Here is a 13,235-nt window from a genome sequence, read left to right on the forward strand (position 1 = left end):
CAAAGTTTCCATTATAAGATACAGAATACATTCTGCAGTCAATAGACAGCAGGATGACAATAGTTAACCCTGCTGCTTCCTTGTATCCTTGTATCCTTGAGATTTGCTAAGGATAGATCTTAGACACTCTCAGTGCACACCCAAACCCAAACGGTAACTGTGTAAGGGTGATCAACCTGCTGACGAGCTGGGCTGTGATGGCCATTTCCCAATGTCTGCCGCCTGCACCAAAACAGCAAGTCGGACAACTTCAGTATACACGGATTATTAACCCGTCCGTGATGGCGCAGTCAAATCATTGGAAAGTTTGTTGACACAACGGTTTCCTGGATACACGCTGGGGCTCTAGAACCCAGAACACATTGGCTCAAATCATGGCTTCCCTCCAGCAAGAAGTGTGCTTTTTCTGAGTCGCAGTCTTGTCATCTACAAGATGGGCTCGCCACAGTGTGGTTGTGGGAGTCAGTAGATGAAGACATGTAGGCCACTTGGATTATTGGGTGGCAAGAGATAAGAGCAATATTACTATTGATTGGGGCAGGTGCAATGGGTGGAGCTCAACTGCAGACAGCTATGATCTACAGTAGGCAAGAAATCTCTCCTTTGTGGAGTGATGGAATAGAAGACCCACCACCCCCCCGGCAGGGGGATCATCATTGTCTGGGTGGAGTCTGTGTGGAGGACTCTACAGAGAAGCCACAGGGTCATGAAAGGTGTAAGGAAGGGGTGCTGAGCCCAGTGACTCAGAGGGCACCAAGGGGATATAGGCAGAGAGATGAGAAGACGGACCATTTGTACAGAGAGTTTAGGTCCTTTTGAGCATCTTATAACTTGCAAAATTCCCTGTCAATGCTCAACATTTTGGTTAGCTTTTCCCTTTGGCTCCATCAGGCTCCCCTTGGGAAGGTGTCTGTCTCTTTTCAGAGAACAAACTTCAGATCTGCCGTGTCCAGCATTTCTCCCCAGTGTGGTGGAGATGGATCAGGGCGGGAAGGGTGTCAGGAATTCTGGAAATATCATTGGCAAGGGTGTTGTACCCGCTACTACTATGAGATCTATTTAACTGGGGGCTCACAATAGGCCAGGTGCTGTGCTGAATGACAGGCAGCTTCAGGAGTGAGGAACTGTTACTAGCATCATCTTATAGACAGTGTGATAGAGCAACAGGGAGGCTATGTGTCTTGCCCAAGGTCACACAGATAGCAAGTGGGAGATCAGGGGTTCAAACCCAGACACTTTGGGTCCAGTAGGCTATACTGCCTCTTGGTGAAGGCCCAAGTAGATGTGGCTGCCTGGGGTGTTAGAGCCCAAGAAAGAACAGAATTGTGGTTGCTGTAGGTGCCATGGAGGGCATCTTACCTGAGCCAGGTCAGCCTGCAACCAGCATAAAGGGAACCAACACTGCTGTTCTCAAACAAGACCTCCAGCTGGGAAGGAATAAGAGGCAGGTGAGCAGGAAGGGTCAAAGCAGCAGGGTCTGGCAGGGTGGAGGTGAGGCATGCTTTGCTTGGGTGCTCTTACCAGTTGCTGCAGGGTCCTCTCAGTGGCATTGAATATCCCAGAGCCTGGGTGGCCCATGTCCTCCATGTAGTACAGGTTAGTGATGGTGACGTTGACAGTGAAAGGTATCAAGGCAGGAACCCCAGCTGCAGTGGAAGTAAAAGGAGACCTATGCTGAGTCAGGTCCTGGACTGGGGGATGAGAGGAAAGGCTATGAGGACACAATTTTATTTCAGTGCCCAGCTGGGACCCAGCCTATGTGTCCTACCTGAAATGCTGCATGGAGCAGTCACTACCCAAGACCTTCCTGTGTACTGAGTGAGCACCTATCCGGGTTTGCTGGGGACCATGTGTGTCCAGAAGAGGCAGACTTTGGACTTCAGAAGTGAGTTGATTCTGGGCGTACCAGGATGAGGATACATCCCTTCTCTCTCCATGGCTTTTACTAGCTCAGCACACACCAGCACTTGCCCCTCTTTATCTTTGGGGAAATAACAGACCCAGGGAGCATCCCTGCAGCAATGGCTTATGGGATTGGTGGATGAATACCTCAGCTCCCTCACGCCTTGAATGGGGTGACTCTAAGGTGCTTGTTCTCTGTATTTTCCCAGGATCTCTCTTTGAGACAGTTAATTTCTGTTGGTTAAGCCACCCAGCTTGTGGCATATCTTGTTATGGCAGCCCTAGCAAATTAACACACCCTATGAGCCAGAAATTTCTTTCCTAAATGTATACCCAAAAGGGTTGGAAACGGGGACTCCAACAGATACTGACACGCCGATGTTCATTGTAGCATTATTCACGATAATCAAAATATTCTTAGTGTCCATCAATATGTGAATGGATGGACAAAATGTATTCTATCCAGACAACAGAATAGAATTCATCCACAAAAAGGAATGGAGTTCTAATACTACAACATGGATGGACTTTGAGGCCATTATGCTAAGTGAGATTCACCAGACACATAGGGGATGATTTCACTTACGTGAAACATCTACATCATGAAAATTCATAGAAGCAATGATAGATTAGAGGTTAACAGTGGCTGGAAAGAATGGGGGACAAGAAATTATTGCTTAATGGGTTTCGTTAAGAATGGGTTTCAACCCAAATGCCCATCAACAGTAGACTGGATAAAGAAATTATGGGACACGTACTCCATAGAATACTATACAGCAGTAAGGAACAATGAAACCCAGTCATTTGCAACAAGATGGAGCAATCTGGAAACCATCATGCTGAGTTAATTAAGCCAGTCCCATAGAGACAAATATCATTTGTTTTCCCTGATCGGCGACAACTGAGCACCAAAGGGGAAACCTGTTGAAGTGAAATGGACACTATAAGAAACAATGACCTGATCAGCTCTTGTCCTGACTCTAGATGTACAATGTAATACTTTATCCTTTTTAGTATTTGTTGTTGTTGTTCTAGTACTAGTGGTTGAGCTCTGTAATTAACACACAATTCTTCTTAGGTGTTTAAATTTTAACTGAAAAGTGATCCCTGTCAAATTTAAGAGTGGAAAAAGAGAGGGAGGAGATGTACAATTTGGGACATGCACAATCAGACTTGCCCCAAATGATGGAGTTAGAAATGTGCCAGGGGATTCCAATACAATCCCATCAAGTGGCATGTACCAATGCCATCTCACTAGTCCAAGTGATCAATTTCAGTTCACAATTGATGGCTCTGATAGGTCTAAGAATCAAAGGGATCACACAAACAAGACAAGTGTCTGCTAATACTAACTGATAGAATCAAAAAGGGAGAGAAAGATCCAACATGGGAAGCGGGATACACAGCAGACTCATAGAATGGCAGATGTCCTAAACAACACTCTGGCCTCAGAATCAGCCCTTAAGGCATTCGGATCTGGCTGAAGAGCCCATGAGAGTATTGTAGGCATGGAAAGCCAAGATACCACGGGAAAGAAAAAAAAGAAGAAGAAGAAGACCTAAATGAAAGATCTCTGTGAGTGAGATCCCAGTGGAATGAACGGGGCCATCAAAGAAGGAGGTACCTTTCTCTGAAGGGAGGAGAGAACTTCCACTTTGACTATGACCCTATCGGAATAAGATCAAAGTCAACAAACTCTAAAGGCTTCCATAGCCCTGGCAACTCATGACTAGAGCCTAGGGAGGTTACTGACGCCATGAACAGGAGTGTCAAATTGTTAATTCAGCAACAGAAGTCACTGTGTACTTACATCCCATGTGGGATCTGTCCTTAATGTGTTGTCTAATGTGCAGTGATGCTATAACTAGTACTGAAACTGTATTTTTACACTTTGTGTTTCTGCGTGGATACAAACTGATGAGATCTTTACTAATTATATACTGAATCAATCTTCTGTATATAAAGAGAATTGGAAATGAAAAAAAGGAAAAACCTGGTGTTAAATTGGAAATGGCATAGAAAATTAATTAATTTTTTTAAAAAATATTATGTAGGATCTCTGTCTTTAATGTGCTGTATACTGTTATTTAATGCTATAACTAGTACTCCAACAGTATTTTTTTTCACTTTGTGTTGCTATATGGGGGCAAACTGGTGAAATCGTTACCTATTATATACTAAACTGATCTTCTGTATATAAAGAGAATTGAAAATGAATCTTGATGTGAATGGAAGGGGAGAGGGAGCGGGAAAGGGGAGGGTTGTGGGTGGGAGGGAAGATTTGGGAGGGGGAAGCCATTGTAACCCATAAGCTGTACTTTGGAAATTTATATTCATTAAATAAAAGTTTAATAAAAAAAAAAAGAATGGGTTTCATGGGAATGGTCACATTTTGGGAACAGATAGTAGTGATGGTTGCACTGTGAGTGTAACTAATGCCACTGGGTTGTATACCTCCAGTGGTTAAGAAGGCAAATTGTATATTATGTGTTTTGCTACAATAAGGTTACTTATTCTTACTCATTCCTGCCATACTCTCACAGGCCCAGGTGGACATCCCAGACATGGTCACAGGGGCAAAGGGGTTTCCAACCAAGGTACTGAAGGGGGCTGTGGTCTCAGCCATGGTGGGGCTAAAACCTGTGGCAAGGCAAATTCATGATCTCAACAGCTGAAGTTTTCAGGACAGTGGTTGGACTTGCTCCTTTGCTGTGACTGGTTGTGGGTGACGTTGGGGTCTCTGTACCTGTGACCATCCTGGAACTATCTGGGAGTCCAACTGAAGTCATAAATGGTGAGGTTTCTGTTACAATTACAGTACTGAGCTCACCAGTCATTGTAGGAGTATTGGCAACCCCAGGGACACCAGTAAAGACAGTTGGAATAGGACTACCTGTGCTGGCCTCTGTTGAAGGGCTGGTAACCCATAAGCCTGAGGTGTGTGACACACCATGGGAAACAGCTGAAGCTGGGATTGTTGTGCTGGTCTCTGTCCTGGGATGAGTGGCTAATGAGGATGTTTCCATGGGAGCAGCAGTTGAAAGAGTCGAACCTAGACCAACTCTGCTGGTATCCGTCACAGGCTGGCTGAAGAGAGATGTTGTCTTCGGCCCACCAAAGGATGCAGTCTGAGTTGGAAGAGCCGTACTAACTCCCACCCCAGTTCTGGTGGAGGGTGAGGCTGTGGTCTCCAACAAATGAGGAAAAACAGTTGAGGCTGAAGATTTGGTGCTTGACTCGGAACGTGGGTGGGTAACCGATGAGGCTGTAGCCTCTGGCTCACCAGGAAAGTAAGTCACAGTCGGAAGAATTGTACTCATCACTGCTCCAGAACCAATGACCTGGGAGGTCAGCGTATCTTGTCCCCCCAGTGACATGGTCCCTCTTGACACGACTGAACTGGCTTCTGCCCCATGACTGGTGGCCGATAGAGGTGTCATGTCTGATTCACCATGGGAAAAAGTTGGGATTACTCTGGAAACAGAAGCACGAGTCTGTGCAGGATGAGTGACCCATGAGGCGGTTGTCTCTGGCTCACCAGAGGAAGCAGTAAGAACTGGAACAGAACTGGTCTGTGATTCCGGATGGGTGACTAGTGTGTTTGTGCTCTCTTTCTCAGCAGGAGAAAGAGTCAGAGTTACAGCAGTCATGTTGCCATCTTTCCCAGAACTAGCAGTTCCTGTTCCTGGTATACCAGGTGAAACTGTTTGAATTGAAATGGGTGAACTGGCTTCTGCACCAGGACTGGTGCCCACTGAGTCTGTAGTGTCTGATTCACTGTGAGGAAAACTCAAGGTCCTGGTCTCTGTAGGATGAGGGACCCATGAGGCTGTTACCTCTGACTCATGTGGGGACACAGTCCATGCTGGAGAAGTTGTGCTGGTGTCCATCCCAGAACTAGTGACTGGTGATGTCAGCATATCTGGTACATCAGGTGAGATAGTTGTTATGGGAATGGTTGAACCAGCTTCTGCCCTAGAACTGGTGGCCATTGAAGGTATGCCATATGATTCACCATGGGAAAAGCTTGAGATTGTGTTGGGGACATTTGGGCTGGTCTCTGCAGGATGGGTTACTGATAATACTGTTGTATCCTGCTCACTCGGGGAGACAGTCAAAGTTGGAATGTCTGAACTGGCTTCTGACCCAGGAGGGGTGCCCCATGAGGCTGTGGTCTCTTGTTGACCTGGGGACATCATCAGAGTTGGAAATGCACTGTGTTGTACTCCAGAAGTAGTGGCCTGTGAAGTCACTAACCCTGGTACACTAGGAGAGACAGTCAAAGTTGAAGCAGCTGAACTGGCTTCTGACCCAGGATGGGTGCCCCATGAGGCTGTGGTCTCTTGTTGACCTGGGGACATCATCAGAGTTGGAAATGCACTGTGTTGTACTCCAGAAGTAGTGGCCAGTGAAGGGGAGACAGTCAAAGTTGAAGCAGTTGAACTGGCCTCTGACCCAGGATGGGTGCCCCATGAGGCTGTGGTCTCATGTTGACCTGGGGACATCATCAGAGTTGGAAATGCACTGTGTTGTACTCCAGAAGTAGTGGCCTGTGAAGTCACTAACCCTGGTACACTAGGAGAGACAGTCAAAGTTGAAGCAGCTGAACTGGCTTCTGACCCAGGATGGGTGCCCCATGAGGCTGTGGTCTCTTGTTGACCTGGGGACATCATCAGAGTTGGAAATGCACTGTGTTGTACTCCAGAAGTAGTGGCCAGTGAAGGGGAGACAGTCAAAGTTGAAGCAGTTGAACTGGCCTCTGACCCAGGATGGGTGCCCCATGAGGCTGTGGTCTCTTGTTGACCTGGGGACATCATCAGAGTTGGAAATGCACTGTGTTGTACTCCAGAAATAGAGGCCAGTGAAGGGGAGACAGTCAAAGTTGAAGCAGTTGAACTGGCCTCTGACCCAGGATGGGTGCCCCATGAGGCTGATGTTTCTGGTTCACCATGAGAAAGCATCAGAGTTGGAATCCTTGTACCAGTCACTGTCCTGGAGCTAGTGACCAATGAGGTCACCACTCCTGGTACTCCAATAGAAATAGAAGTTGGGACAGTTAAACTGGCTTCTGTCCTAGGATTGATGACCATCGAAGATGTGGTATCTGACCCACTATAGGAAAAACTGGGGGTTGTTCTGGGTGCTGCTGCATTGACCTCTATAGGCTGAGTGACCAATGAGGTTTTTGTATCTAGGCCACCAGGGGAAAAAGTCAAAGTGGGAATAGCTGAACTGACATCTGTTTCAGGATGGGTGACCCAGGAGGCTGTGTTTTCCAGTCGATCCACAGAGACAGCCAGAGTTGGAAAAATAGAATCAGTCTTTGTCTTGGAACTAGTGACCGATGAGGTCACCATCCCTAATGGAGTGGCTGTACTTGTCTGTGCCCCAATGTGGGTAACCATTGAGTTTGTGGTCTGTGGTTCAGAAGGAGAAAGAGTCAGGGTTGCTTGAGTTGTGCTTGTGTCCATCCCAGTATTTGTGAACAGTGAGGTTGCCATATCTGGTGTGCCAGGTGACACAGTTACAGTTGTCACAGCTGAACTGGCTTCTGTCCCATAATGGCTGACCCAGGAGGCTGTGGTATACAGTTGATCGGGGAAAGCAGTCAGAATTGGAATGGTTTTACCTGTCTCTCTCTCAGGACTAGTGACCAGTGAGGTCACCATCCCTGATAAACCAGGTAAAACAGTTGGAACTGGAGCAGCTAAACTGACCTGTGCTCCAGGATGGGTGATTGATGAGGCTGTGGGCACAGCTTCAGAAGGAGAAAGGGTCAGTGGTACTGGTGTTGTCCTGGTGTCTGTCCCAGAACTAGTGGTCTGTGAGCTCACCTCCCTTGGTCCACCAGGTGAGACAGTTGTAGTCGGAACATTTGACCTGGCTTCTGCACCAGGACTGGTGGCCATTGAGGGTGTGGCCTCAATGTTGTAAAAACCTGGGCTCGTCCTGGGTGTTGTTGGGCTGGACTCTACAGGATGAGTGACCCACGAAGTTGTCGTCTCTGGACCATGTTGGGATTCAGTCATTGTCACAAAAGTTGTGCTGATGTTTGTCCTGGAATGAGGGACCAGTGATGTCAGATTTTCTGGCATACCAGGCAAGAGAGTTGTTTTTGGAAGTGCTGAACTTGCTGCTGCCCTGGGACTGGTGGCCATGGAGGGTGTGGTGTGTGATTTACTCTGAGAAAACTTGGGAGTTGTTCCGGACACAGGTGGCCTGGTCCCTGCAGGAAGGGTGGCCCAGGAGGCTGTTGAATCTGGCTCACCAGGGGAAACAGTCAGGGTTGGAACAGCTGAGGTGGCCCTTGCCGCAGTACTAGTATCCAGTGAGGTCAGCAACCCTGGCACGCTGGGAGAAATAGCTGGAGATGGAACGGAATGACTGGTCAGCACTCCAGGGTGAGTGGCCCATGAGGCTGTGGTCTCTGGTCCATCTGGGGAATCAGTAATTGGCATAACCATACTTGTGTCTGCCCCAGGACTGGTAGGCAGTGAGGTCACCGTATCTGGTACCTCAGCGGAGGCTGAGGGGGTTAGAACTGCTGAACTGACCTCTGCGCCAGGATCGATGCTTGTTGAGGGTGTGGTATCTGATTCATTATATGAGACACTCAGAGTTGTCTTGGAAAAATTTGAGATGGTATCTGCAGGGTGGCTGACCCGTGAGGCTGTTGCAGCTGGCTCACCATGTGAAACAGTCAGAAATGTAACAGCTGGACTGGTCTCTGCCCCCAGACCAGGGACTGAAGAGACAGTGGTCTCTGGTGCACTACTGAAAACAGACGAGGTTGTCCCGGGCATGGCTGTGCTGGTCTCTGCCCCGTGCCTGGTGGCAAGAGAGGCTGTCATCAGTGGGACATCGGAGGACACTGCTGACATTGTAACAACCATTCCTGCTGTGCTTGTGCTGGACGTCTTCTCGGATGCCGTGGGGGGCGTCATTGTTCCCGAGGCAGGAGTAGAGACTGTTGTGGTCAGAGTGCCTGCTCCTTCCATCCCTTCTGTGGGTCGTCCTGTGAATTGGGGGATGGACAGAAAAACATAGACAAAACAATTACACCGAATGGACTGGCAACCACTATTTCTTCTCCACCAGAGGAAAGGCAGAGAAATGTCTCTGATACCATGGCTGGGAACGTGCCTACGAAGCTTCCGAAATGGGAACAGGGATGGTGACTGATGTCCCCCTACCTTACCCATCTCACCCTGGACGAGGACTCCTCCATTCCTGCTCCCACCTGTTGTCTTTTCTCTCCAGCCTCTGAGTCTCTTCAAGCTCCTCTCTTGCCCCAGCATGCCTATCCCTCTTCGGATTCCTTCAGCCCTGCCCTTCTTCAACTCCCAGCCAAATCCACCTTCACAAACCCGTGTCAGCATTCCTCCCTCCCTGCTCCATGCAAAAGATCAAGGAGGGGTGAACATTTGGTGCAGCAGTTAAGCCCCCACTTACGATGCCTGCATCCCATACTGAAGTGCCTGGGTTTGAGTCCGACTCTATTCTAGCTTCCTGCTGATGCACACCCTGGGAGGCAGTAAGTGATGGCTCAAGTAGTTGGGTTCCTGCCACCTACGTGGGAGACCTGGATCGAGTTCTCAGTTCCTGACTTTGGTCTGGCCCAGCATTTATTGGACGCTGGGGGAGTGAATCAGAGAACGGAAGATTCCTTTCTCTCTCTCTTTCCTCTTTCCCCTCTCCCCTAAATATTTTTTAAGAAAAGAAAGACTGATAACGTGACTAGAGGTGTCTCTATCCAAAACTTGTATCTTGCAGAAGCCTCCAAAGTGAGCTGGTAAAATAGTCTGGTCTCTAAACAACTTGGAAAGCAACCCAGTGGGTAGGAGAGACTTGCCTTATTAGTGATAAGTAAGGAGAACCTTTTGCTGCACACACCTGCACTTATTAGACTTCCATCCAGAACAATAGTGCCATGAATTGCTTCAGAGAAAAAGTTATACTGTCAGATAACTGTGTTAGGCCCTGGGTTGAGCAGAGCTAAACTAATTCCTTTGCAGTAGGATGGCTCAGGGCCTCTACTATGCTGGCTCTAAGAAGGGACAATAACTTGCTAAACTGTTTGACCACAAACTTTTGTCCTTTTATTAAAGGCCATCCATGCATTACCAAGGTCTCCTGAATGCTGTTTTCTGCCCACTTTTTATACTTCACACTTTGGCCACGGTGAATTACTTACACCTCCCAGATATCTCTGTGCCTGCACCTGCTGCTCTGCCCGCTATCCAGAACATCATCATCTCCTACTTTTGTCTTCTTGGTAAACTCCCATTCGTCTCTTAAAAACCAGTTCAAGGACCACCTCCCCAATGAAGCCTTCCCTCTGTAGTTCCAATATGTCTTCATTACATGCTTTCTTAAAACTTGTACTTATTATTTATTGGAAAGGCAGAGTGACAGAGTGATCCTCCATCTACTGGTTTACTCTACAAGTGCCTACAACAGCCAGGACCGGGCCAGGAAAACATTAGGAGCCAGGAATGCCATTGGTGTCACCCATGTGAGTGTCAGGGACCCAAGCACCTGGGCCATCATCTGCTGCCTCTCAGATGCATTAGCTGGGAGCTGGATTGGAAGAGGAGGGACTCCACCCTAGGCACTCCCAAGTGGGATGCAGATGTTCCTAAGCCACGGCTTCACCTGCAGTGCCATGGTGCCTGCCCCATTACACACTTTTAAAGCCTTATCACGGGCCGGCGCCACGGCTCACTAGGCTAATCCTCCGCCTGCAGCACCGGCACCCCGGGTTCTAGTCCTGGTTGGGGCGCCGGATTCTGTCCCAGTTGCTCCTCTTCCAGTCCAGCTCTCTGCTATAGCCCAGGAGTGCAGTGGAGGATGGCCCAGGTCCTTGAGCCCTGCACCGCATGGGAGACCAGGAGGAAGCACCTGGCTCCTGGCTTCAGATCGGCGCAGCGCACCGGCCGCAACGCGCTAGCTGTAGCGGCCACTTGGGGGGTGAACCAACTGAAGGAAGACCTTTCTCTCTGTCTCTCTTTCTCACTGTCTAACTCTGCCTGTCAAAAAAAAAAAAAAAAGCTTTATCACAATTGTTTTGTTCCTTTGCTGTCTCATCTCTCCTCCTGGAATGAGCACTCCATTGGTTCCTTACAGAGCAGTTTCACCCGTGTCTCTCAGATTATAGCATAACCTCTGAGACATAGTCCATTACTAATCAGCGTCTTCAGAATTAAGTTAAAGTGAGTCAGATTTGCAGAGTTGACATACCTGACCTTGGACTAAACTCACTCAGCATGCGACAAGGTAGCCTACACCTGGTAGGCATTAAATGAAGAAACCACTCAGGGAAACATATGACAGCAGCATACAATTCTCTAAGAAGACAGTGTTTTATCTCTCTGGCAAAGGAAATACAGCTGCAAGTAGGGTTACTGGGAAGTAATCCAAATCGAAGCTACCTTTAGGATGAGAAGGTGATGTGGATGCCCTGGGGCCTTTGACTGCTCTTGTGATGCCTCCATGTGCCGCTCCATCGTGTTGCTTTGTGATGCGCTCCACGATGCCTTCAGTTCCTACAGATGAGGGTGGAGGAGAAAAACCAGGGTAACTCACCTTATCCAGAGGAGAGCCCTAAGTTATTTCACTTCATTGACCATACAACATCTTCTCAAGTCCACCTGTGTGGCCTTGAGCCATAAGTGGCTACACTGTCCCTGATCCATACTTCCTTTCATCTGTCCCTGGATCAGACCACTTATTCTTCCATCTCCCCTTCCTTTTATCTCCTCCTAATGTTTCTCCTTCCTTTCACCTTTCCTCTCTTCCTCCCTTCCTCCCTGTTATCCCCCTTTTCTTTTCTTTTTTTTTTTCTTTTTTTTTTTTTTTTTTTGACTGGCAGAGTGGACAGTGAGAGAGAGACAGAGAGAAAGGTCTTCCTTTTGCCGTTGGTTCACCCTCCAATGGCCGCCACAGTAGGCGTGCTGCGGCCGGCGCACCGCGCTGATCCGATGGCAGGAGCCAGGTGCTTCTCCTGGTCTCCCATGGGGTGCAGGGCCCAAGCACTTGGGCCATCCTCCACTGCACTCCCTGGCCACAGCAGAGAGCTGGCCTGGAAGAGTGGCAACCGGGACAGGATCGGTGCCCCGACCGGGACTAGAACCCGGTGTGCCGGCGCCGCAAGGTGGAGGATTAGCCTAGTGAGCCGCGGCGCCGGCCACTCCCCCTTTTCTTAAGTATGGATTTAATCTCATCCTTCCTTCCATCTTTCTTTCCTTCAATCTTCCCTTTTCACCCTTCTTTCTTTTTTAATATTTATTTGAAAGGCAGCGTTACACACACACACAGAGAGAGAGAGAGAGAGAGAGAGAGAGAGAGAGAAATCTTCAATCCGCTGGTTCACTCCCCAAATGGCTGCAAAGGCTGGAGCTGAACCTATCCAAAGCCAGGATCTAGAAGCCTCTTCCAGGTCTCCCACGTGAGTACAGGGGCCCAAATACTTGGGCCATCTTCTGCTGCTTTCTCGGGTGCATTAGCAGGGAGCTTGATTAGAGGTGGATCAGCTGGGACTCGAACCAGTGCCCCTATGAGATGCTGGTGCTGCAGGCTGCAGCGTAACCCACTGCACCACAGCACCGGCCCCTTTCAGCCTTCTTTCTGCACATCCATCCTTCTTTTCATTCATCCATCTCTCTGTTCTTGCATTCATCCTTCCATTCATCCAGACACACTTGTGCCTCCTTACAGTCTCACTTGTCACTTGGTTACTGCACAGCCATGACCCAACCACTCTGCCACGTTTTAAGACTTGGATCAGTAGCCACCAACATGGTTTACTTCTTGCAAATTCTTTAAGTTTGTTAAGGAAGAGGCACCACATAAACCTCCTGTAGATACTGTCTAGGGAATCAGGTGCTGGAATAGTCTGAGCCCCTCTTTGCTCTTGTGTCCAAAATTTAAATCTGGGGCCAAATTCAGAGGAATGTAATCTCCAAGAGGTTTACTCCCTTAAGTACTGACCAGAAGCAGAGATTTCTCCTCCTCTCTTAGTACCTACCACATCCTTAGGTAGTTTGCTTCCTCAATTTTCATTCTCCTTCTTCTTTCACTTATCTCTTGTTTTTGACCCTGTTCTCATTGCAGAAAAATGCTCAAATCAAAGGCATAGGGTGGGAGGGCTTTCTCTTGATTTTAGCTGTTGTCCCAACCCCTGAGTCTCACTCAGACTCCATTTGCTAGAATTCCTGAGGACCCCTACATTACCAAGGCAATGATTACCTCATTTAAGCTCGGCTCCTCTGTAGCATTCGAAAAGAATTACCATTTCTCCTTCCTACAACTCTCCCCTCCTATGGACTCTCTGA

The 13,235-nt window shown here is 48.3% G+C and overlaps 1 protein-coding gene across 1 annotated transcript in view; it reads right to left on the reverse strand.

Annotated features, from left to right (window-relative positions):
- The window catches only part of LOC133750024 (mucin-16-like), a 98,639-nt gene that overhangs the window by 63,304 nt on the left and 22,100 nt on the right, over positions 1-13,235 (reverse strand). Inside the window, 5 exon segments of the mRNA XM_062179411.1 lie at positions 1,360-1,427; positions 1,522-1,691; positions 4,423-4,552; positions 4,554-8,917; positions 11,334-11,447. Coding sequence (XP_062035395.1) covers positions 1,360-1,427; positions 1,522-1,691; positions 4,423-4,552; positions 4,554-8,917; positions 11,334-11,447 — 4,846 coding nt within the window.

This window comes from Lepus europaeus, chromosome 20, assembly GCF_033115175.1.
Source record: "Lepus europaeus isolate LE1 chromosome 20, mLepTim1.pri, whole genome shotgun sequence".
Taxonomy (NCBI): domain Eukaryota; kingdom Metazoa; phylum Chordata; class Mammalia; order Lagomorpha; family Leporidae; genus Lepus; species Lepus europaeus.